Source organism: Nicotiana tabacum, chromosome 15, assembly GCF_000715075.1.
Source record: "Nicotiana tabacum cultivar K326 chromosome 15, ASM71507v2, whole genome shotgun sequence".
Lineage (NCBI taxonomy): Eukaryota > Viridiplantae > Streptophyta > Magnoliopsida > Solanales > Solanaceae > Nicotiana > Nicotiana tabacum.
Window position 1 is genome coordinate 94,079,223 of NC_134094.1, and position 26,621 is coordinate 94,105,843.

The following is a 26,621-nucleotide window of genomic DNA, read 5'->3' on the forward strand; positions in this document are numbered from 1 at the left end:
ACTCGAAATAAAAGTAGCCCGTAGGCTTAGTCGTCGAGTGAATGATTCGAACTCGAAGTAATGTAGCCCGTAGGCGTAATCGTCGAGTGAGTGCTTGCTCGAACTCAAAATAAAAGTAACATGTAGGTTTATTAGTCGAGTGAATGATTCGAACTCGAATTAATGTAGCCCGTAGGAGTAATGGTCGAGTGAGTGCTCGCTCGAACTCGAAATAAAAGTAGCCCGTAGGCTTAGTCGTCGAGTGAATGATTCGAACTCGAAGTAATGTAACCCGTAGGCATAATGGTCGAGTGAGTGCTTGCTCAAACTCAAAATAAAAGTATCCCATAGGCTTAGTCGTCGAGTGAATGATTTCGAACTTGAAGTAATGTAGCCCGTAGGCGTAATAGTCGAATTTATCTTAATTCTGTTTGCGTAATAAATATCCAAATAGAGGATTTTTTTCTTGGGTATAAGATGTCGGTAAAGAGGAGAACTTTCTTTGTAAGTCACTACACATGTGTTCATGTTTCGCGCCTGGGTTCGGGCCAGCTACATGAGCATGGTTCGTTTTGACCATTTGGCTCTTACAACTTTTCATATTGGAACCCTGTTGTTGCGAAATAACTTTCTTGCTTCTGAACTTGATATATTTGAGGGCCTAATGCCCCCCAGTATTCGAGGTCGATTGTAAAGAGGCCTCGGATACTGTTGTAAGTGCAGCACAATCATTGGTTGCCTCGTTAAAAACCTTGCCGAAAATCCATTTTGGGATAAAACCGGTCTAAGGGAAAAAGAGTGTAACGCGTGCTTTCAGATCTATGGCTTTGTATCGAAGGGTCCATCTTAGCTCCTGATCGGACTTCTGCAGGGGTCAGTTTTGAAATGTAAATGAATATGGAGGGGTCGTACCTTAGCAGTAGTATCGTTTTAGATGTGACACATTCCAATTGCTTGATAGTTGTTTGCCTTTAATGATACCGAGCCTGTATGATCCCTTTCCGACGTTCTCAAGAACCTGATATGGTCCTTCCCAGTTCTGTCTTAGTTTTCCTTCGTTTGGATTTCGGATAATGAGGGTGACTTTCCTTAGCGCTAAGTCCCCGGGCTTGAAATGGTGTAGCTTGGTTCTTCGATTATAATATCTTTCGATTCGTTGCTTTTGGGCGGCCAATTGGACGAGAGCAGCTTCTCGTTTTTCGTCCGATAATTCGAGGCTAGTGTTCATAGCCTCGTTATTTGATTTTTCTGTTATGTATCAAAATCTTGCACTGGGTTTGCCGACTTCGACTGGTATCAATGCTTCGGACCCATATACTAAGGAGAACGGGGTTGCCCCCGTACTGGATTTTGACGTCGTTCGATATGCCCAAAGGACTTCGGGTAGGATTTCTTTCCACATTCCTTTAGCGTCGTTTAGCCTCTTTTTTAGGTTCTGAATGATGGTTTTGTTCGTTGATTTGGCATGTCCATTCCCACTGGGGTGATACGATATTGATAATATCCTTCTTCTTTTGTGATCCTCGAAGAATTTTGTCACTTTGCTGCCCACAAATTGTTTCCCATTGTCACATACTATTTCGGCGGGTATCCCGTATCGACATACGATATGATCCCAGATGAAGTCTATAACTTCTCTCTCCTACTTTCTCGAATGCCTGTGCTTCAACCCATTTAGAGAAATAGTCGGTCATAAATAAAATGAATTTAGCTTTACCTGGTGTCGATGGCAAAGGGCCGACGATATCCATTCCTCATTTCATAAATGGCCATGGGTATAGGACTGAGTGAAGTTGCTCTCCGGGTTGATGGATCATTGGTGCAAACCTTTGACATTTGTCACATTTTCGAACAAATTCCTTCGCATCTTTGCCCTGCTCTGATTATTTTTCGGACTAATGGATCGGCACCGGAGAGATTCCCACAAGTGCCCTCATGCACCTCACGTAGGATGTAATCGGTATCTCCTGGACCCAAGCATACCACTAATGGTCCATCGAATGTCCTTCGGTATAGCGTTCCACCTTAAGCCAATGTGAATCAAGCAGCTTTGGTCCGTAGGGCCCTTGAATCTTTAGGGTCCGATGGGAGCTTTCCGCTCTTTAAATATTCAATATACTTATTTCTCCAATCCCAGGTTAAGCTCGTAGAATTTATCTCGGCGTGACCTTCTTCGATCACGAATCTTGAGAGTTGAACGACAGTCCCCGAGCTCAAGTCACCTTCCTCGACCGACGATCCCAAATTCGCAAGTGCATCATCCTCACTGTTTTGCTCTCGTGGAACATGCCGTAAAGTCCATTGTTTGAAATGGTGCAAGGTAACATGTCATTTGTCTAAATACCTTTGCATTCTATCTTCTCGAATTTCGAAAGTTTTGTTTACTTGACTTACCACCAGCAAAGAGTCACATTTGGCTTCAATGACTTCTACTCCTAAATTTTTAGCTAGCTCGAGACCTGCAATCATGGCCTCATACTCGGCCTCGTTGTTAGTCAACCTGGTAGTTTTAATAGATTGCCTAATAGTGTTACCCGTGAGTGGCTTTAAAATTATGCCTAGCCCGGACCCCTTCATGTTCGAAGCCCCGTCCGTAAAAAGGTTTCATACCCCTGATGATGTACCCGATTTCAATAGTTCTTTTTGGACTTCGGATATAAGGGTTGGCGTGAAATCGGCCACGAAGTCTGCTAAAATTTGAGACTTGATGGCCGTACGGGGTTGATATTCGATATCGTATCCACTGAGTTCGATGGCCCATTTAGCTAATCGGCTTGATAGTTTGGGCTTGTGCAAAATATTACGAAGCGGGTAAGTAGTTAATACGCATATGGGGTGACATTGAAAGTACGGTCTTAACTTTCTAAAGGCGCCTATCAGTGCGAGTACCAGTTTTTCTAGGTGCGGATATCTAGTTTTTGCTTCTCCTAAGGTCTGACTTATATAATAAATGGAAAATTGCGTACCTTTCTCTTCCCGAACTAGGACACTGCTCACTGCGATTTTCGATACTGCCAAGGACAAGTAGAGTTTTTTGTCTGTTTTTGGAGTGTGAAGTAGTGGTGGGCTCGATAGATATCATTTTAGTTCCTCTAATGCTTGTTGGCATTCCGGGGTCCAAGAGAAACCGTTATTCTTTTTGAGTAGAGAGAAAAATTTGTGACTTCAATCTGATGATCTCGAAATGAATCGGCCTAGGGCTGCAATCCATCCCGTTAGCCTTGGTACAGCTTTCACGCTATCCACGTTGGTGATGTCTTCGATGGCTTTGATTTTATCGGGGTTAATCTCGATTCCTCGATTTGACACCATGAAGTCGAGGAACTTGCCCGAACCGACACATTTTTTGGGGTTGAGCTTCATATTGTATTTCCTCAAAATCTCGAACGTTTCCTACAAATGGGTCAAATGGTCCTTTGCGCGTAGGGACTTAACTAGCATGTCATCAATATAAACTTCCATTGATTTACCTATTTGTTTTTCGAACATTTTATTTACTAGGCGTTGGTATGTAGCCCCTGCATTTTTTAGCCCAAAGGGCATCATATTATAACAATATGTTCCATATTTGGTGACAAATAAAGTTTTTTCCTGGTCCTCTGGGCTCATCTGGATTTGATTATACCCAAAATAGGCATCGATAAAAGTGAGGATCTCGTGGACGGCTGTGGCATCGATCATGCGATCGATGTTGGGCTGCAGAAAAGAATCTTTGGGGCATGCTTTGTTTAAATCCTTATAGTCCACACACATTCTAAGTTTTTTTCCATTTTTAGGCACTACAACTTTATTGGCTAACCATTCGGGATATTTCACCTCCAGAATGGACCCTATCTTGAGAAGTTTGGTTATCTCGTCTTTTATGAATGCATTTTTTACCTCAGATTGGGGTCTTCTCTTTTGCTTCACCGGTCTGATCTTAGGGTTCAAGGTTAGCCGATGCATCGTTATGTCCGATGGAATCCCTATTATATCTAAATGGGACCAGGCAAAACAATCAATGTTATCGATAAGAAATTGAACAAGTTTCTTCCTGAGTTCGGGGCTCAACCTTGTTCCCAAATATACCTTTCGCTCGGGATAGTGCTCGATTAGTGTGACTTGCTCTAGTTACTCAATTGTTAATTTGGTGGCGTCGGAGTCATCGGGAATCATGAAGGATCGAGGGACCCTTTGATCATCATCTTCTTCGATCTTCTCGTTATCTGGTTGGGTCGAAGTCGACGTCTGTGATTGCTATTTGTTGTCTTATTCTCCTTTTGAGCCTGATCCCTTTATTGGCGAAGGCGAGGATATTGGTTTCGCTTCCTCGACGGCGAACATTTCTTTTGCGGCTGGTTGTTCTCTGTACACTGTTTTGACACCTCTCGATGTTGGGAATTTGAGGACCTGGTGTAGGGTCGAAGGTACAGCTCTCATGTTGTGGATCCATGGCCTTTAGAAAATGGCGTTGTATCTCATGTCGCCTTCAATCACGTGAAACTTCATTTCCTGGATGGTTCCGGCCACATTTATTGGTAGTATTATCTCGCCTTTGGTGGTTTCACATGCCATATTGAGTTGCGGGTATGATCTGGTCCTGCAGGCTGAGCTGTTCTACAACCTTCAATTTGATGATGTTGGCCGAACTACCTGGATCGATCAATACACGCTTAACTTTAGTTTTATTCATGAGTACGGATATTACCAGTGCATCGTTATGAGGTTGAATGACTCATTCTGCATCTTCATCATCGAAGGACAAAATCCCTATGGGTGCGTAATCTTGAGTTCGAGATCGCTTCTCCCTCACAATCAATGTTTTAGTGCGTTTAAGCACTGGTCCCTGAGGGGTATCGGTGCCGCCGATGATCATGTGAATGACGTGTTGCGGTTCTTCTTGCTTGTTTTGCTTGCCGAAATCCCTGTTTTTAAAATGGTTCTTCCCCCTATCGCTCAGAAATTTCCGAAGGTGCCCTTTGTTAAATAACCGGGCTACTTCCTCTCTTAGTTGTCTGCAATCTTCCATTCTGTGGCCATGGGTGCTATGATCTTCGCAAGTTTGATTGGGATTCCTCTGGGCAGGATCGGTCTCTATGGGTCGAGGCCATTTAGTGTCTTTGATGCGTCCGATAGCCGATACGATGGCGGATGCATCGACGCTGAAGTTATATTCCGAAAACTGAGGTGCTTCCATAGATCCGACAGGCCTATCGAAATTGTTTCTGTTTATCAGCCCTCGGGAGCCATGACTTCGATCGCTTCTTTTGTTATTTTGCCTGAGGTTATGTCTCGATTCACTGACTCTGTGGCTTCCGTTGTACGGTTGGTATCGATCCCCAATAGGACCTCGTTCCCAATTAGTAACCCCTCGAACAGCGGGTTTAGACCCCAATTGATCATCTTCGACCCTAATTTTTGATTGGTACCGATTGTGCATATCGTCCCATGTGATGGCTGGGTATTCGATCAGGTTATGCTTTAGTTGTCATGAAGCCGTCGAACTTCGCTCGTTCAAACCTTGAGTGAAAGCCTGAATGGCCAAGTCGTCTGTGACTGGTGGCAGGTCCATTCATTCCATTTGAAAACGAGCTACGAATTCCCTCAGTATCTCGTTATCCTTTTGTCTTACCTTGAAGAGGTCTGACTTCCTTGTTGTGACTTTTATGGCGCCGGCATGTGCGGGGATTGGTTTCGAGGCTGCGCTCGAGGAAAAGGGTTTTTGCACGAACTTTTTTGAATCCAACCCTTTTATCATTGGTGGAGCTCCCGGGATCTGATCGACCCTAGAGTTATAAGTTTCTACTTTTTTATCGTTGGCTTCGACTCGCTTTGTGAGTTCCTCGAGTAATTTAGCAATTTCGGGAGTAGTCCCCGATTCTTGCTCATTTGACTTCACTATGGCTGGTTCCGTTCTGTGGGTGATTTCTCGGGGTGGATTGGGCTCCGACCTCCTTTGTAGCTGGGCTTAGCTCTGCAACTGAGCTATTGCTGCATGTTGGGCTTGTAATATTTCGAAAATCATACGCAAGCTAACACCGTTTTCCTCGACATTATGAGTATCTCGAGCCACAGACCGAGTGCCACCATGGATGTTATTCTCGGGTTCAGTATGTAGGTTCGCATCGATGGCTACACTTTAGGGTCCGATGGGAGCTTTCCGCTCTTTAAATATTCAATATACTTATTTCTCCAATCCCAGGTTAAGCTCGTAGAATTTATCTCGGCGTGACCTTCTTCGATCACGAATCTTGAGAGTTGAACGACAGTCCCCGAGCTCAAGTCACCTTCCTCGACCGACGATCCCAAATTCGCAAGTGCATCATCCTCACTGTTTTGCTCTCGTGGAACATGCCGTAAAGTCCATTGTTTGAAATGGTGCAAGGTAACATGTCATTTGTCTAAATACCTTTGCATTCTATCTTCTCGAATTTCGAAAGTTTTGTTTACTTGACTTACCACCAGCAAAGAGTCACATTTGGCTTCAATGACTTCTACTCCTAAATTTTTAGCTAGCTCGAGACCTGCAATCATGGCCTCATACTCGGCCTCGTTGTTAGTCAACCTGGTAGTTTTAATAGATTGCCTAATAGTGTTACCCGTGAGTGGCTTTAAAATTATGCCTAGCCCGGACCCCTTCATGTTCGAAGCCCCGTCCGTAAAAAGGTTTCATACCCCTGATGATGTACCCGATTTCAATAGTTCTTTTTGGACTTCGGATATAAGGGTTGGCGTGAAATCGGCCACGAAGTCTGCTAAAATTTGAGACTTGATGGCCGTACGGGGTTGATATTCGATATCGTATCCACTGAGTTCGATGGCCCATTTAGCTAATCGGCTTGATAGTTTGGGCTTGTGCAAAATATTACGAAGCGGGTAAGTAGTTAATACGCATATGGGGTGACATTGAAAGTACGGTCTTAACTTTCTAAAGGCGCCTATCAGTGCGAGTACCAGTTTTTCTAGGTGCGGATATCTAGTTTTTGCTTCTCCTAAGGTCTGACTTATATAATAAATGGAAAATTGCGTACCTTTCTCTTCCCGAACTAGGACACTGCTCACTGCGATTTTCGATACTGCCAAGGACAAGTAGAGTTTTTTGTCTGTTTTTGGAGTGTGAAGTAGTGGTGGGCTCGATAGATATCATTTTAGTTCCTCTAATGCTTGTTGGCATTCCGGGGTCCAAGAGAAACCGTTATTCTTTTTGAGTAGAGAGAAAAATTTGTGACTTCAATCTGATGATCTCGAAATGAATCGGCCTAGGGCTGCAATCCATCCCGTTAGCCTTGGTACAGCTTTCACGCTATCCACGTTGGTGATGTCTTCGATGGCTTTAATTTTATCGGGGTTAATCTCGATTCCTCGATTTGACACCATGAAGTCGAGGAACTTGCCCGAACCGACACATTTTTTGGGGTTGAGCTTCATATTGTATTTCCTCAAAATCTCGAACGTTTCCTACAAATGGGTCAAATGGTCCTTTGCGCGTAGGGACTTAACTAGCATGTCATCAATATAAACTTCCATTGATTTACCTATTTGTTTTTCGAACATTTTATTTACTAGGCGTTGGTATGTAGCCCCTGCATTTTTTAGCCCAAAGGGCATCATATTATAACAATATGTTCCATATTTGGTGACAAATAAAGTTTTTTCCTGGTCCTCTGGGCTCATCTGGATTTGATTATACCCAAAATAGGCATCGATAAAAGTGAGGATCTCGTGGACGGCTGTGGCATCGATCATGCGATCGATGTTGGGCTGCAGAAAAGAATCTTTGGGGCATGCTTTGTTTAAATCCTTATAGTCCACACACATTCTAAGTTTTTTTCCATTTTTAGGCACTACAACTTTATTGGCTAACCATTCGGGATATTTCACCTCCAGAATGGACCCTATCTTGAGAAGTTTGGTTATCTCGTCTTTTATGAATGCATTTTTTACCTCAGATTGGGGTCTTCTCTTTTGCTTCACCGGTCTGATCTTAGGGTTCAAGCTTAGCCGATGCATCGTTATGTCCGATGGAATCCCTATTATATCTAAATGGGACCAGGCAAAACAATCAATATTATCGATAAGAAATTGAACAAGTTTCTTCCTGAGTTCGGGGCTCAACCTTGTTCCCAAATATACCTTTCGCTCGGGATAGTGCTCGATTAGTGTGACTTGCTCTAGTTACTCAATTGTTAATTTGGTGGCGTCGGAGTCATCGGGAATCATGAAGGATCGAGGGACCCTTTGATCATCATCTTCTTCGATCTTCTCGTTATCTGGTTGGGTCGAAGTCGACGTCTGTGATTGCTATTTGTTGTCTTATTCTCCTTTTGAGCCTGATCCCTTTATTGGCGAAGGCGAGGATATTGGTTTCGCTTCCTCGACGGCGAACATTTCTTTTGCGGCTGGTTGTTCTCTGTACACTGTTTTGACACCTCTCGATGTTGGGAATTTGAGGACCTGGTGTAGGGTCGAAGGTACAGCTCTCGTGTTGTGGATCCATGGCCTTTAGAAAATGGCGTTGTATCTCATGTCGCCTTCAATCACGTGAAACTTCATTTCCTGGATGGTTCCGGCCACATTTATTGGTAGTATTATCTCGCCTTTGGTGGTTTCACATGCCATATTGAGTTGCGGGTATGATCTGGTCCTGCAGGCCGAGCTGTTCTACAACCTTCAATTTGATGATGTTGGCCGAACTACCTGGATCGATCAATACACGCTTAACTTTAGTTTTATTCATGAGTACGGATATTACCAGTGCATCGTTATGAGGTTGAATGACTCATTCTGCATCTTCATCATCGAAGGACAAAATCCCTATGGGTGCGTAATCTTGAGTTCGAGATCGCTTCTCCCTCACAATCAATGTTTTAGTGCGTTTAAGCACTGGTCCCTGAGGGGTATCGGTGCCGCCGATGATCATGTGAATGACGTGTTGCGGTTCTTCTTGCTTGTTTTGCTTGCCGAAATCCCTGTTTTTAAAATGGTTCTTCCCCCTATCGCTCAGAAATTTCCGAAGGTGCCCTTTGTTAAATAACCGGGCTACTTCCTCTCTTAGTTGTCTGCAATCTTCCATTCTGTGGCCATGGGTGCTATGATCTTCGCAAGTTTGATTGGGATTCCTCTGGGCAGGATCGGTCTCTATGGGTCGAGGCCATTTAGTGTCTTTGATGCGTCCGATAGCCGATACGATGGCGGATGCATCGACGCTGAAGTTATATTCCGAAAACTGAGGTGCTTCCATAGATCCGACAGGCCTATCGAAACTGTTTCTGTTTATCAGCCCTCGGGAGCCATGACTTCGATAGCTTCTTTTGTTATTTTGCCTGAGGTTATGTCTCGATTCACTGACTCTGTGGCTTCCGTTGTACGGTTGGTATCGATCCCCAATAGGACCTCGTTCCCAATTAGTAACCCCTCGAACAGCGGGTTTAGACCCCAATTGATCATCTTCGACCCTAATTTTTGATTGGTACCGATTGTGCATATCGTCCCATGTGATGGCTGGGTATTCGATCAGGTTATGCTTTAATTGTCATGAAGCCGTCGAACTTCGCTCGTTCAAACCTTGAGTGAAAGCCTGAATGGCCAAGTCGTCTGTGACTGGTGGCAGGTCCATTCATTCCATTTGAAAACGAGCTACGAATTCCCTCAGTATCTCGTTATCCTTTTGTCTTACCTTGAAGAGGTCTGACTTCCTTGTTGTGACTTTTATGGCGCCGGCATGTGCGGGGATTGGTTTCGGGGCTGCGCTCGAGGAAAAGGGTTTTTGCACGAACTTTTTTGAATCCAACCCTTTTATCATTGGTGGAGCTCCCGGGATCTGATCGACCCTAGAGTTATAAGTTTCTACTTTTTTATCGTTGGCTTCGACTCGCTTTGTGAGTTCCTCGAGTAATTTAGCAATTTCGGGAGTAGTCCCCGATTCTTGCTCATTTGACTTCACTATGGCTGGTTCCGTTCTGTGGGTGATTTCTCGGGGTGGATTGGGCTCCGACCTCCTTTGTAGCTGGGTTTAGCTCTGCAACTGAGCTATTGCTGCATGTTGGGCTTGTAATATTTCGAAAATCATACGCAAGCTAACACCGTTTTCCTCGACATTATGAGTATCTCGAGCCACAGACCGAGTGCCACCATGGATGTTATTCTCGGGTTCAGTATGTAGGTTCGCATCGATGGCTACATGCGAATTGGCGCTCCGATTCGAGCTCCAACGGTGTTCACAAGTGGTCTTTCAGTACTGGGTGTCAAGTTGTTATTTTCGTCTTGAAGACCGCTCTCGTTATCGATCGGTAAAGCCATTTGATTGATGGTTATTCGTAGCTGATCCGAAATTCAAGATGTTTTCGGAAATAAGCGCAAAACACAATGGCGTATTTTTTCAGATTCGTATCAAATAACCACTGTTATCCTTGTCTGTTACAAACAAAAGTGTTTACCCGAAAAATGGATAGAGTTGAATTTATACGTAGTTCCAAGAATATGTGGCGTAACTTAATACAAATTGTAAGGATAAATAGAAATATAAAAACTGGATTGCAAAGAATGCGAAATAGATAAGGTTGTAAAGAAAATGAATCTCAGGACTCAACAAGTAGAATCAATCTAAGAAACCTGAAAGAATGATTTTTTTTATGGGAGAATATAGCGTTTTATTACAATGTAAGCCTGAGAAAAAACTTGCCCTTTCATAAATGATAACCATGCCCTTTATAATAGAGGGACCTTACTCTAAGCATAATAAAAAAATATTCACTGGGAGACCCATGATAAATCAGTCTTTCCATAATTTCTACCAAGATTCTCGCTAGTGGGATTGCAATGGCTTTTGCCTGTGAGCTCGATCTTGCCTCGAGCCCTCGATCTTGGTTTGAACTCGATCCTGACTCGAGCTCTCGATCTTGGCTCGAGTTCGACTCTGACTCGAGCTCTCGAATTGATTCGGGGTCAATGTTGGTTGGTCTCTGGATGATAGCTTTACTCTGCGTCATAGTTCGATTTGGATTCGAGCTCGAAAACGATGTCTAACTCGACATAGATCGGTCCCTCGGGTTCGAGGCTTGTTTGTTCCATCTTCGGAGTCTCAGTTCGATCGATCATCGTTCGAACTCGATCGGACGTGCGAAGGCCGAAATCTATTTCGACCGTATACACACTGGAATTTGAACTGTTATAAGTGGCAACCTATAGATTTTCACATATTTTTTCTTCTTCAAAGATGTCAGGTTGAGTAATAGATATGCTTGATGTCACAATGTCCAAATTAACCCTGCATTAAACGATGGTAGGTTGCGTAATACTCTCGTCGTTTTAATTTATATGACGTAATTTGATCAAAGATAAAATTTAAGCTCGACTCTTTGTGTGGCAGCTATGTCAAAGCTGAAAAGCACACAGTCCTAAATTCAAATCACTCTGTAGTGTGTGTGGTGTTTGTATTTTCTATTTTCAGAGAGGGTCAGTTTTATAGTGTCACAAGTAAAGTTGCAATCAGAATTGGTTATCTTCTGCGGATTAAACATGATCTTGTATTTATCTCATTCAAGGAATACGAAACTTAAAATAATAGATTTAACTTATATATATATATTAAGGATATTCAATTGCCTTAATTATAAGAGTGTTTCTCGAAACTACATTATTTATTTATCCTTTCTCACTCATTTAATAAGTAGAATAGTAATGATAGATTTGGAGAAAATTTAATAAACAACATAACTGTTATTTTTCTTAAATGTCAAATATTTTAAATCAAATTCAATTTTACAAAACGATTAATATTTGCGACCGGAGAGAATAATACTATAATTTCATGCAATTGAAAGTTTTCAAGATTTTGAAGTTCTATAGAAATATAATAGTCTCAAATATTCTGAAATTTTAGAGCATGAAAATAAAGGTTACATGAATAATTAGGATAGAGAGAATATATATTAACAGCCAAATTGTATAGATTATTTGCCAGACTGCAAGCTATGGAATTAATCGCAGGGACGTCCATTTGTAAACGCAATTGCCGAATTTCTGATTAATAACAATTTCATATTAATTAACAGACAAAAGAAGTTGCACAAACGACAGATACTGCTCATACTTAATTTCCCACAAGTGGGCATACAACCAATATATTTTCACATGTTTTTCTGCAAAGATTTCGGGTAGCGTAATAGATATGCTTGATGTAACAAATATATCTAACTGATAATCTGGCCAAATACTAAATATAGTATCTTATTTCCTTGCAAAATCTCTGCACCACATTCATGCATACCTTTGTATCATTTTCACTTGCAGCATAAATAATAAATGCATAAATTTAGTTAAATTATAAGATTAATTTGGACGGATTAATTTAAGATTTAATAATATCGAATCATTAGCATCTAGAATATTAGATGTTAAAGTAGGGGTATACGTAGGCCGGGTTGGTTCGGGTTTTTCAATTACTAAATCAAACTAATTGTCTCGGATTTTTAAATCTATAAACCAAACCAAACCAACAAAAATCGAATTTTTCAATCTCGATTTTTTATCAGATTTTTTGGTTTTTTTCGGGTTTTTCGAGTTTTTCCCGATAAAATCTTCATAGCATATAATATGTAATTTGTGCTCTAATATTTCTTAGGTCCTAGTAGGATAAAACTAAATAAGATGTTTTTCAAGAAAATAATACAAAATAATGTGAGATTAGTCATGATTATAATAAAATACTCAACAAGTCGCATAAAATAAATATTGCTAATTAATAAGCCATAATGAAAATAAACATAATCTAAAATTACTAAGTCATGCTAAAATAAGTACTAAGTATTAATTACATGACTAAATAATGATAAAAATAAGTTATGCATTTTCACTATCTAAACCAATGCAAAACTAAAAATAAAAATATCCATTACCATTGGCATTCCTAGTATTGAATTGAATTTTTTTTCGTTAGCATTAGTATTGATTTGATTTTGTTTTGGGCTTTATTTGAGTTACTAACTTTTACGGGCTATAAAATATATTTGACAATTCAAAAATGCGAAGTCCTAACTTTAAATAATAGAGAACTATGAAAAAGTTTAAAAAAATATTTATATATTAAATTACAATAATTATTTTTATGTATAAAATATTTTTAAAACTTATATACATGTAATGTCGGGTTGGTTTGGTTTCGGTTTGACTTTTTTTAGTTAAAATCAAACCAAACCAATTATGGTCGGGTTATTTTTTCTAATACCAAACCAAATCAAACCAAACAATAGTCAAAAAAAATTCTCGATTTGACTCGAATTATCGATTTGGTGCGGTTTGTCGGTTTCCTTTATACACCCCTGTGTTAAAAGTATGCAAATACGAAGACACATACATGTGTTCACTATACTACGTTGTGTATATCCACTCATTTACGAGTTTCAACTTTAATTTGTTTATATAATTAGAGATTGTAGAATCCTTAGTTACTTTTATCACGGCATTAGAAGTTAGAAAAAATTGCACTTACCTGAACATATATGATGGATCTTTAGCTTTCAGAATCCGTTATTGTATACGGCCAAAATAGATTTCGGCCTTCGCACGTTTGAACGAGTTCGACCGATGATCGATCGAAGTGAGATTCCGAAGATTGAACAAACAAACCTCGAACCCGGTAGGCCGATCCATGTCGAGTTCAATATCGTTATCGAGCTCGAGTACAAATCGAACTATGATGCAGAGTAAATCTATCATGCTTATAACCCAGAGAGCAACCAATATTGACCCTAAATCAATTCGAGAGCTCGAGCCAAAATCGGGCTTGAGCCAAGGTCGAGAGCTCGAGTCAAAATCGAGGTCAAACCAAAATCGAGGGCTCTAAGCAAGATCGAGCTCGCAGACAAAAGCCGTTGCAATCCCATTATAGAGAATCTCGGCAGAAATTGTGAAAAAACTGATTTATCATGGGTCTCCCACTGAGTGTTTATTTTATTATGCTTAGAGCAAAATTCCTCCACTAAAAGGCATGGTTACCATTTATGTAAGGACAAATTTTTTCAAAGCTTACATTGTAATAAAAATACTATATTTCATATTTATGTTTCTATTTATCCTTACAATTTGTGTTAAGTTGCGCCACGTATCCTTGGAACTACGTATAAATTTAACTCTATCTATTTTTCGGGTAAACAATTATTATTTTCGCATATAAATTATGAAGTTGGACAGAAACAGACTTTTATCTAGACAGTTTTAAGAATATTTTTTCTTTTTCTTTTTAACATGAAGAGGAAAAAAAAAAAAGATGCGCCTTTTTTACATTGTGAATATATTATGACCGTGAATAGAAAAGAAATTATCCTCCATTTATTTGAATGCAAGTGCTGTCAATCTGCAATCAAAAGAGACTAGTGATGTTGCCCAACAAACTTTTGGCTTCGAGTATAACACATTAACACTTTAGTAAAACTTGGGCATAACGATAAAATGTCGAAAAAATATTTTTTTTCTTTTTCAACGTCAACGAAATTATATAAAATGGACAACATGATGAAGGTAGCACCATTATTTTTATGAGACACAAGATCTAACAACTATAGTTGTACACCAAGTCCGAAAGTGTATAAAGGATTTTAAGTCAATATGTGTGCAAAGTACTATTGCACCAACTACTATTTGGTAGCAGTGGAAAATCTTGTCTAATTTGTTGAAACCAAACATGTACATCAAATCATAACCAAAACAAATTCACAAAATAATGCTCTATAGTTCAAATAAGAAGTAATTAAGTAGTAAGTCAAGTTGGCAAGAAAGATACGTGAAAAACGATTAAGTAGAACAAAGTCGATCGGATGGTACAAATGGAATGAACTGTTTAAACAAGATCCTTGAACAAATGTGACAGTGTCAACACAAAAACAGAATCTCTGAAAGGCTTTCTAACTATAACATTCAATTCACACTGCCACTGGAATAAACTTTATTAAACTCTTTTCCCATCCTTGTGAATCTTCATTTTCCTTGGGATATTAAAATATTTCCTTTGCAACCCAAGTGAATAGCCAATTCTTTCCCTCAGAACAGCCTGATTAGCTTCAGCCATAGCAAGATCTACCATTTCTTAAGGAGGGAGGGAACAGTTACAACCAGCATTTAGACCAATGCATCATAATTTTGCTTGACCACACAACGTTAGTTAAATGACCTTACTCATTAAATATAGATCGCCACCACTATATATATATTATAGCAACCACGCACATATGAGATTGGCCCCCTCTCGAGCACATAACAAATACCAACATATTTCATTGAAGCAGATTACTAACTCAACAAGGAGAACTGATAAATACCATATCACACAGCTCTTACAACATCAAACTGTATATGCCTCGATAATTCAGTAAATAGAAAGAGTTCATATTTTTACATCTGATAAGGACTAGAAGTAAATCCTAATTGCATTGCACCTACAGTAGATTTATTCTTGCTCCCAACATTTCCCTGCAGAAAAATCTAGATTAATGCTGACACAGCACCAGCTTGCAGAAGATCATCGGAGCACCCTGTGCCTCCTCCTGCAGAAACTTCTATGTGAAAGGAGAAAAAATGGATTATACCCGCAAATTGCTAACAGTCAAAAGGATACAAAAAGCACCTTCGCTGGTACAGCCTCTCAAAGTTGAACAAGAAAATAATAACAAATGAAAGATCCACAAGGGAAGCAACAATAGAGAAAGCCAGAATATAAATGCTCCAAGACTGTATGAAACCTTTTTTGACAAGAAGCTTTGATGTTACAACTCCTGTACATGTACACGATTCTGGCATGGTACCTAAAAATAATCTAAAGAAAAATACTATCATGGAGGAATCTCAAGGTAAAGTTACAATGCACCTAGAAGCTAATTTAATGAAGCTAACTCCGCATTCGTTTCCTCTGACTTCCATCTTCCAGACCCTAGAGAAAATCAATTTCCAAATATAGAGAACAAATTAGAAGCCTTAAACATTAACCCTGAATCAACAAGCATATCCCCACCGTTTTGGGAAAAGTAAATATACAAGCAAGTCTTGAACATTTAACGGTTATGAGATTAAAAAAAGCACCAGCAATTATGATAACCACTAAATACTAAGTAATGACTTTCAGGAGCTACAATTCTTCTGTCTCCGCAACTTGCACCTAATTATATAATCAGCCACTCACGTTTCGCAGGTAAACTGTGTTGCTTTTTCTAATCATACTTAGAAAGGCATGCACTATTTTTCACCAAGTACTAAACAACTTCAAGAACAAACTATAGAGATTCAAGCTTTGAGCTTCTAGCCAACCTTATGTCCTCAACCACCCAATAGTTGTTAGGAATACGACTATCAGGGAATTGTTTTTTTTTTTTTTTTTTGATAAGGTAAGATATTATTAAAAGCAGTATCAACAAAGTACTGCAATAAATACAAAGAGCTAGACTTGGTACAACTGTCAGGCAAATTAGAGGCACTACAGATTGAATTACATTTTAGGTGTTTACCACTAAGAGAATGATACTCCAGTCACCTGTCTGTTGCCATTCGGCATCATGTGCATCACCATCAGGTAAGATATTCAGGAATAAGTAAAGACACAATGATATTTAACATGCAATCAAATCATCTAAACCAACAACTCCTCAGTCCCAAACAAGTTGGGGAGTCCCAATCAAGTCATCTACCCCCCCCCCCCCCCCCCACACAAAAAAAAAAGAGAGGAAAAGAGGGGGAGCCCACCTCATCCACTCTTCTGGAGTCCTCATGTGGAGTTGCACTAGATTCAGACCTGCATTTTGCATGAATAATTGGACCCAACTGAGACTTTTCCATTCCAGCAGTTGACCCACTTGGTGCATTCATATAGACAGCCCCCTTATACATCCATTCTTCAGTCTCGTCACTGTAAAAATCATCAAAAGGCTCTCCACACAGTGCACAAACATTTTGCTCATCATCAGCAGGCACGGCCAATTCTTCATCATCCTTCTTTTCCACAACTTGCTCAGCGGGTAGAAACCCAGGAGCTGCATCAGATCCCAAAGCCTCCGTACCACTAAACCACATATTGACACTCACAAACCACTTACGAGAAGACTTCTGCTTGCGATTTTTTGATACTCGGTTCTTAGTTACATGCCAATCCATGTGACTGCTGTGAGCCTCTTGGCATTTAAACCGTAGGCCACAAGTTGTGCACTGTCTTGGAAGATCAGCATATAAAGCAGTTACCGCAGAATCATGACGAACCTTAAGGAGATCCGGATTAAAATCAAGGCCCACAGAATCCTAAAAATTGAATCACATGGCTGAGAAAAATCTTCAGGAGAAAATTGACAGTAGAGAAAGCTTGACATAGAATAAATATCCAGTACCTGTGGGGGAGCTTCATTTGTCAACGAAATCAAACCTTGGGCCATGAGTGAGCTAATCAAGCTTGAAAAGCCCCCTGCCGGAGGGTTAGGAGTAACCTGACCTAGATTTTGGGATGTTGGCGTGAATTGAGATGACATTGGAAGTGGGCCTCTGGGCAAAGGTGGTAAGGCCCCTGAGGAGAATTGTGAAGATGTATTTGGGATATTAACCAATGGCAGAGACACCTGCGGACCTGAAACTGGCAGGGGCAACAGAGTACCTACAGAAGAACCAGGACCCTGTGGATTGTATCCATAAATTGGCGGTAATAGAAAATGGTTCGAGGCTGGAAGTGAGGCACTTGGAACCGTAGTCTGATGCATACGCTGAGAAAACAATAGCTGAGATTCTGCTGAAGCCACTTGTTCAGGGTTTTGAAGACTTGCAGAAAATGATGCAGGATGTTGACTAGGAAATTGCGGAAACTTGATATATGAGTTGCTCTTCGAATTATCAATCTGTTGCCCAGGAAGAACTGGCTTGTCCAGATTATGATTGGCAACTGAATTGCTACCATTCTTTACTTCAAAGGGACTTCTGATATGTTGATGAGGCAGAACAAAAGGTTTTGAAGTCAAAGATTGGGGATTATGCACATCTGTGGGAGGCCATGGTACAATCGGGGCCCGTCCAGTAACAGCCCGAATATCCTGAACTGAAGACTCAAAAGTAGGATTCATTTTTGGCGGAATATATGGCGGCCTCCAAGTATGTCCATCGGCAACCAAATTGCTAATCAAAGGATGCTTTGGTTCACCAGTCACTATTCCACTTCCTTCAACCTTTAAATGTCTTTGAGGCAACAGTGGCACATTTTCTGGAAGTTTTTGAAGATAAGGCGAACCTGAAATCAGAGATGTCTCATCGCAATATCCAGTAATTTTATTTCTCGCCCCTCGACCAGACTGCCAAAAGAACTGACATAATTTCAATATGAAAAAAAGCATTCTTTTCCGCGAGGAAACAAAACCATACCCTTACAAGACAAAGGAGCAAATGAATTTACTTATGGTGTATTATGATGCTATTTTATGGTGTATTATGATGCTATCTTGACCAGGAAAACAAATGTTAGAATTACAGGTCCAATCCACGACTGTGAAATAACTCAGTTAGATGATAAATAGACCAAATAAAGCCACTAGGCTCCAATTAGGTTTGTTTAAGCCAATGAGAAAGCAGAAAAAGAATTCCAATCTGAACAATGGGCTGAAGATAAGATAACCAGAAATGCTGTTAAGGCTAATTTTCATTGCTCTTATATCAGAGACATTAACAACATTTGAAGAGCATCCACAAGCAAAAAAAGAAAACGGAAAAGATAACTGCATGCGACAGGACATCAATACTAACCGAGTGAACATCATCCAAGGAAGAATCATGAACTGACGAATATTGTCCTCGATTAGACCAGCTCCTTCTAGGATCAGACACTAAAGGCACAACATGTTGTGAATCTAAGCCAGGTCTCGTCCTAATACCCTGAGGATGACGAACAGATGTTGACAAATCATTAAAAGGACTCTGATCTGCTAAAGTTGGACTCATATCTTCCCAATTGAATTCTTCCTCTTCAGTATTTTGCCACGTCTTTACAGCTACCCTTTCGCCTAAGCTATTCATAGCAGCATTCCCCATCTTTCGTTGCCTCTGATTGACTAATTTTTCCCTTTCATCAATTCCATAAGCATCAATCAAAGCTCTAGGTCCTTGAAGATCAAAATCCCTGTTCAGACCATATTTAACAGGAATGTCTGGTTGCTGATTGGCATCATCAGGCAAAATTCTCTGCCACTCATTCCTCTCATCATCTCTACCTCTTACTCTGTTAAGCCCATAATCAAGTGCAGAATGAGATGGTGAGGCCCCTTCTCTGAGTCCTATGGCAGAATTATCCACTGCAAACTCATCAAGGGTGGGTGACAAGGACCTCGCGGGCCCCACTCTATAAGGAGAGGATGACCTTGCATTCTTTGAAGCTGTAGACAAAACTTGCTTAGCTTCTAGATCTGAAGATATATGGCCTGCAGGATTTTCAACTCTAACCTGCAACAGTCAAACTTCACTGTGAGAAATTCTACTCATCATCACTTTTTGCAGTTAAAAAAACCCCTCCACATGTTTGACACCGAAGTGTAAATCTATTAACAAGTATAATAAAGCAAGGTGGCCACTGTAATTCAACTTTGAAGCCTATAACATTTTTCCAAATTAATACCCTTAAATGCAAATAATTTACACATTTAGGCTCGTTATTTCAAGGGAATAAAATCACAGATGAAGATGTTACCCAAAGGATTAAAACTAGATGGTTGAAACGGAGAAGTGCTACTGGAGTGATATGTGATAGAAGGATGCCTACCTACGTGAAAGGTAAATTCTAGCTAACAGCTATAAGACCGACAATGTTATATGGTAAAGAATGTTGGGCTACTAAAGTCCAACATATCCACAAGATGAGTGTTGCAAATATACGAATGCTACGATGGATGTGCGGTCAAACAAGATTAGATGAGATAAAAAAAAGACCACATTCTCAGAAGGTGCAAGTAGCACGCATTGAGGATAAAATGAGAGAAGGTCACTTGAAATGGTTTGATCATGTCTTGTGTCGCCTTACAGATGCATCAGTCCGGAGGTGTAAACTATGGTAAATGAATGTGTTGAAAGGGAATGAAATATACCTAAAATCACATGGGAAAAAGTTGTCTCGAAAGACATAAATCTTTGGATTTTGGAATTAATGTAGCCTTTGCTAAAGATAGGGCACATTGGAAGAAAAAGATTCATATAGGTTATACTTACTAGTTAGGAATAGGACTTAAATTTGTCAGAGAACTTCAAAATTATTACTCCCTCTGTTTCAATTTAGATGACACACTTTCCTTATTAGTTCGTTCCAAAAAGAATGACACATTTCTACAATTGAAAATAATTCAACTTTAAACTCTTCATTTTACCCATTTTACCCTTAATAAGAAACTTTTATAACCACACAAATGTCATGTCCCCACAAAACTTTTACCCTTTAAGCTTTTAAGACCACAAGTTTCAAAAGTCTTCTTTTTTTCCTTAAACTCCGTGTCGAGTCAAAGTACCTCATCTAAATTGAAACGGAGGGAGTACTATTTTTCTTTTTATTATTACTATTATTTCTATATATAAAACTAATTTTCACTAACACTCTTATTCTATTTTGGCATGATGATGATATGAGTAGAGCTTAAAGAAAGATGTGAGGATTCATATCACCGATCTCAAATTTTCTTGGGACTGAGGCGCAGGAGTAGTTGTTGTAATACCTTTATAACTACCTAATCTATATGACATGTCACTTACTATGCTTGATATACATCGAAACACTTTGAGATCATTGTGTAGTCATCACATCTACCAGTCTCTCCTAGCTAGGAGAGTTGAACGGAGGGAAGGTAAGTGCACATATGCAACCCCTCAATATCGAATTTGGTGTTATAACAATACATTTTTAAGAAACACCCAAAGCACAACTTTCTAGTTGGTGAAGTGAATAAGTTATTACCAAGATAAAGAGAGGTTCTGGACTTTTATGTTAGATACTAGAGAGCAGGAAAACTAAGGATTTATCTTTAGTCTAAGTGTTATTTATTATGCAAATGTCTAGAAGTTTCTTTTTCTAGAATCTCTATTTGGACCTATCCAGTGTTATTAGCCATCGGTTTGTCTACTAAAGTAATGAAGTGATGCGAAGCAAGGGGTTATCGACTATCACTTTAGATAAGTGTGTGATTCGAACAATGACACGCAAGGTGATCCAACAGAAGAGTTAGGTTCTATTTTTTTGATAAGGTCAGAAGAGTTAGGTTCTTTAAATCTCAACTTTAAGGAGTTCTATTTGTATCGGCATTAATTATAGTATGATAGTGAAATTAGGTATTTAAATTACAGTTTGATTATTAAATTACCAAATTCTAATATATTTGATATTGTTTACTTGTGTAAGCTGTGCACTTCATTTCAAAGAAGCGCGCGCTACGCATCTTGCTTTTCACTTCAAGTCTTATGAACTTTGTCGCTTTTTTGCACTTTTCGCTTTTAAAAACACTGGATTATCTACCCTCAGGGGTTGGCCTGGTGGCAATTGACTTGAGCTTTGGAATTTGCTCCCTTTCAAGGTCTCAAGTTCGAAACCCACTGGGTGCAAACAATTTCTGAGGGCCATCGGATTGGGTAAAACCTAAATTAACCGTGGTGCACTTGCGGGAAACTCCTTGCCGAGGGCCTGTGCACCCCCGGGATTAGTCGGGGCTCAAAGAGACTCGGACACCCGGTGCAAATCAAAAAAAGAAACACTGGATTATCTATTACTCCATCTGTTCCTCTTTTTTTTTTGAAATCGTTACTCCTTATGTTCCGTTTTTGGTGGCACTATTTACAAAAGATTTGCACAAAAGTACAGCCCAACACACTGCATTGCACCTACGTAACCATGTTTTTAAGTTTACAACCATATATCCCATTATTTTTTGGCAACAGTGTATATACACCTAATATACAATATTATACACTCATAACATTGTATACAAAAATTGGATTGCTTCTCCTACGAACTTCAACTCACGAAAAAATCACCAAATAGCCCAACTATTCACCAAATAGCTTCAAATTCTAACCACAACTTCCAAATGATATCCCCAACGGACCCCAATTATCAATTTGTCAAAAATTCAATCACAAAATCCATTTATGAGTTTTTAAGCTTTTAAAAACCCCAACAATGAAGTTTTAAATTTTTCACTTTAATTTACCTAACAATGTTTAAATCTGTAATGATAAACATGAATATCAGTCTCAAATCAGTTTCAAACTCAGATCTTCTTAATACCTTGTTAATAGGTGAAAAGAAGTTTCAAAATATGTATTAAAAAAAATAGGCTAAATTAGGTTTGAAAAAAGAATATGCTAAAATTGGATGGGGAAATATCCCACCTTTAATTATTTCACTATTTCCTTTATACCCAAAGAATGACACATTTATATTTGAAAACAATCAGCTCTAAACTTCCTATTTTACCCTTAATTTTATAGCCACAACAATCTCATGGCATGTTTAAGATCACAAGTTTCAAAAGTTTGTCTTTTTTTAACAAACTTCGTGCCCAGTCAAACACTGTCGCATAAATTGAAACGGAGGGAGTACTATAGACACTTGTAGCAAAATTAAAAGGTACAACATTGCTTCAATCCAAAGCTAAAACGGGTCCACTGAATCTTCATTATCCATTTCGTTTTGAAGTATTTTATACAATGATCATCAAGAGTTTAGTTAATTGATGAACTTTACGCTAGTCGTCAACCCAGCCCAGCCCTTTTATACGAACTTGGGGCTAGCAATATGAGCAAGCTCACACAAATATATTTGGAAAGAAAAAAAAAAGAGAATATTGGACACACGTCCAATGTTGTCGCGTGGCTTTCTCGAGCACAACTTGAAAACATGGCCTTAGATTGATGTACATACTTAATAGCTCGTAATTGCTTTGACTATAGTATGTACACCTTTTGCTCATCGGTATCCCCAAAGGGACTAGTCCATACACCATTTATGTTCTTAGCCATTGCAAGAAAGATCCCTAATTGCGGGTTCAAAATCCAAATACAAACCAATAGATTCAAAGAAGAAGTTTTTTCTCACTTTATTAAGTGACAGAGAGAATATCCAAAGACCCCAATGATTCGATTTGGGCCTATTTGGTGTCAGTTATAGGACGTGCGATCAAACAGAAGAATTAACATGTCCTAAATGTTATTTACATAAAAAAGAATGAAGGACACATGTTCACACGCTGAAAAATGTACGGCTAGCTAAGTTGCTCGGACTCTTCACTTTTAGTGCTACACCCGTGTCAACACGACGTGGGTGTGGGTGTGGGATCCGTATCGGATCTGGTGAACCGATTTTGGATACAAAATTGACAAAGAAATTAGGGACAAATATAATAATTTTTTAAATCAAAACAAAAGCTAGGGTGAAATTGAAGAAAATGTAATACTTTACATATAGAAATTTCTATGCTAGTCATTTTCCTTTTATCTCCATGGATTCTCCTCTTGATCAATATTTTCTCCTTCTCATAATACCTTGTAAGTTTTCCTCATAATGTCTCATAGTTTAGACATATTTTTATAACTCTAGTTTTAGATTTTTGAATTAATTTAAGCTGAGTCCCCGCACCCGTATCCGATCTCCCCCCCCCCCCAAAAAAAAAAAAATTTAGATCCGAAACGATCCGACCTCTAGATCCACACCCATATCAGACACTCACACCCGAGTCTGAACAACTTAGGCAGCTAGAGTGCGTATTGTTTTTTTCATCAATAATCCAACTTGCATATTAATCCTTTCCAGACTCAGCTTACTTGTTCCTTCACTACCTAAATCTCCCAAATTGAAAATGGGGCAGAAGGCTTTAAACTTTTAAAATGCCAAGATTAAAGCCCTCTACCTACTTTTGTTGAAGACGTTTTCATAATTGTGGGCACATCCTTAAATCTTATTTAACCATTTGGAATATTGGGTATGGATATGAGAACCAAGGGGGAACAGATGAGCAATTAAAACAGATACTTAATACAGCACCGGAAAACATAAAATAATCTGCAGATAGAGATAATTCAAAGGTGAAAACTTGCTAAAGGGAATAGATGTCGAGTCGGGAATAAGGATTCACTAAAAGCTTACTGAATCAATAGTGGAGTGCCCAAGCTGACGCCTCGCTTCCAAATATTTTGGATTTACATGAATGCCATGAGTTGGTCGCGGTGATTCAGATGCTCTTGATGAAGTCAAGCCAGAAGATTGTTGGGGCCCGGGCTGGGAAAACTGGAGGCGGGTCTCAATTTTGCGGAGGACAGGTGCTGGGAACACAGTTGACCATGTCCCGAAGAGGTGGCGCATTGCAGGATGCATGCTAGGGTGCACTTGCCTGTATGCCTCACAGAAAACCTTGGAAATAGAAATATTAAACTAAATAACATAAAGTGGTACAACAACACCATAACAATGAGCCAAAACCTGATAATTTTACTCACCTCAGGTAAATGGGCAGAGAAATGCCTGACATAATCCCTGCCAATATTCTTTACAATACTATCCAGAAGGTATAATGAGGGTAGTTTCTGTTCTACTGGGACCTAAAAAAAGAGAACAAAATGAGAATGCAGCAAACTATGGGCAACTAGTACATAAAAATGACATGCTACAAACAATTTTTTACTGGTTCTCCTGACAGATAAAAAATAAGAAATGCAGATACTCTACTTGTAAACATAAACAAAATGAGTACACACTTCTTTGACAAATTTTCTAACAAAGTACTGGTCAGATTTAGCTTAACCTAAACAGTTATTACAGGTGATCAATAGAGGTAATGAGTGGTCTAAATGCACTTGATTACTAATCCTTAAAACTCAAACCCTTGTGAACTAGATAATGTTCAAAACGAGTAGGGAGACAGTTAAGATTTCAGCTATAATCCTTAAAACTCAAACCCCTGTGAACTAGATAATGTTCAAAACGAGTAGGGAGACAGTTAAGATTTCAGCTATAATCCTTAAAACTCAAACCCCTGTGAAGTAGATAATTTTCAAAACGAGTACGAGGTCAGCTGAGTCATGACAAGATAATATCCCGGATTTTGGAGCTGCGTCATTCAGCTCTACAAGTATCTGTCAACTGGAGTGGGTTAAAGCATCTAATTTTATTTGAAATTACGTATAGCCAAGGACTTCCATACCATAACTATTAACTAGCACATTTTCATACCAGAATTCAGTTTAGCATTCATAGGATACGTGGCAGTAAAAGTAACTGTTGCAGTAAGCGGCATTCCAAAACCCTAAAAACATAGTAGAATAAAACTCTTACCTCGAGAATGCGAGAACAAATGGCGTCAGCGATGCCTTGACCGTGTTCTCTCTGTTCGCCGGCAATTATGGTGAGGTCAGTAATGACAGGCTTAGAATTGAAAGTTAAATCGGACAAAAAGAGCTCGTAAAGCCTAACAATCTCGTCCATGGTCGGGGGCAACACGATAACATCATCATCGTCGTCGACGACCGGCATAGAAGAAGCCCTAAGTTCCTCCTCTCTCTCCTTTAAAGCCGCCCTAAATCGTTCGATTATAGAAGGAGACGGCAACGGTTTTGGAGGCGCCGCCACAACGGCGTCGTTTTGGATTGCCTTAGAGCTCGCAAAGCCGCCGGCTAAAGCCATTGAGTTAGGGTTAGGGTTTAAGCCAAGCCACCGGTGACGGAGGGGAAGGATCCGGGGTAGGCGGGGTGTTTAGAAGGAGAAAGAGAGAGGGATAGGTGTTAAGTTGTGGTGGGTGCCCATTAGAGGGAATGGGAGCCCCCAGAACTGAACTGATAAATCCATGTCCTAAAAGGACCAAATTGCTGTAATAAGGAAATATATTGTGAATAAATTGCTTCCCAGTATTGTAATTGCTGAAACCCGTTTCTATGTATGCACCTTATTTTTCTTTTTTTGATCTATTTCAGAACAATACGTATTTACTGTATGTTTTTAATTTTAATATTCACAGTTTACTACTAACGATATCCACTTACAGTAATAAAATAGTACTTACTAGCATTTTCAGATCACAAAATTGAAAATTTGGATATGATATACACACATTTAATTTAAGATCATAAAATTCAAAGTTTTGATATGATATATACACATTTATTTAAGACCACAAAATCCAAAAATCTTTTTTACAATTTTAGTTTTATGTTTATTCAAACTAAAACACATAAACAAAATAGATTAAGTAATAGGTTACCCTAGTGGCAAAATGTCACAATATTCAACTATAGAAATATCATAAACTGGATAGTCATTAAAATACAATCGGAGATGAAAAGGTGAGTTCTAGAGGTAAGAACCTATCCGCACCTAAAATTTTACATCAAATCTATAATAATATGGTTGTGCATTCTCACCTCGTTTATTCATTAACCATAGTAAATTATATAGATTTGACGTAGACACCGAATATGGATAAATTTTTACCATCCAAAGACCTGCATCTAAGTTGGATCTTCTTTTTTTCATACGCTTTGCGCGTGTACCTCATATCATGAATAAAACTATTTAAAGTAAAAAATATATATGAGTTATAAAATAAAAATTATAATAAAAGTTCCTAAATATGATGAATATTGATTCTATGTTACTCACAAAAATACTTAATCCTCATATGCTTTATTGAAAT

The 26,621-nt window shown here is 39.2% G+C and overlaps 1 protein-coding gene across 2 annotated transcripts; it reads right to left on the minus strand.

Annotated features, from left to right (window-relative positions):
* Positions 1-15,667: 15,667 nt before the first annotated feature.
* On the minus strand, positions 15,668-25,796 carry LOC107759140 (polyadenylation and cleavage factor homolog 4-like). Of its 2 annotated transcripts, none has more exons than XM_075231015.1 (7): positions 25,268-25,796; positions 24,433-24,534; positions 24,083-24,346; positions 18,715-19,407; positions 17,322-18,266; positions 16,687-17,235; positions 15,668-15,880 (listed from the first exon to the last, which is right to left on the minus strand). In XM_075231015.1, the coding sequence occupies exons 1-7, from the start codon at positions 25,613-25,615 to the stop codon at positions 15,839-15,841; spliced, it is 2,943 nt and encodes a 980-aa protein (XP_075087116.1). In that variant the 5' UTR covers positions 25,616-25,796; the 3' UTR covers positions 15,668-15,838. The 2 variants fall into 2 exon arrangements, with proteins under 2 accessions (XP_075087116.1, XP_075087115.1); XM_075231014.1 differs by having other exon boundaries at positions 17,322-18,278.
* Positions 25,797-26,621: the final 825 nt, after the last annotated feature.

Bases quoted from the DNA above. Each gene is read 5' to 3' on its own strand.
- LOC107759140 (XM_075231014.1), bottom strand. From the start codon at position 25,615: ATGGCTTTAGCCGGCGGCTTTGCGAGCTCTAAGGCAATCCAAAACGAC. The intron at 24,535-25,267 runs GTAAGAGTTTTA...CTCTTTTTTTAG, and splicing joins TTTGTTCTCGCATTCTCGAG to GTCCCAGTAGAACAGAAACT. The intron at 17,236-17,321 runs GTACTGGATATT...TTCAATTTTTAG, and splicing joins CAAATGAAGCTCCCCCACAG to GATTCTGTGGGCCTTGATTT.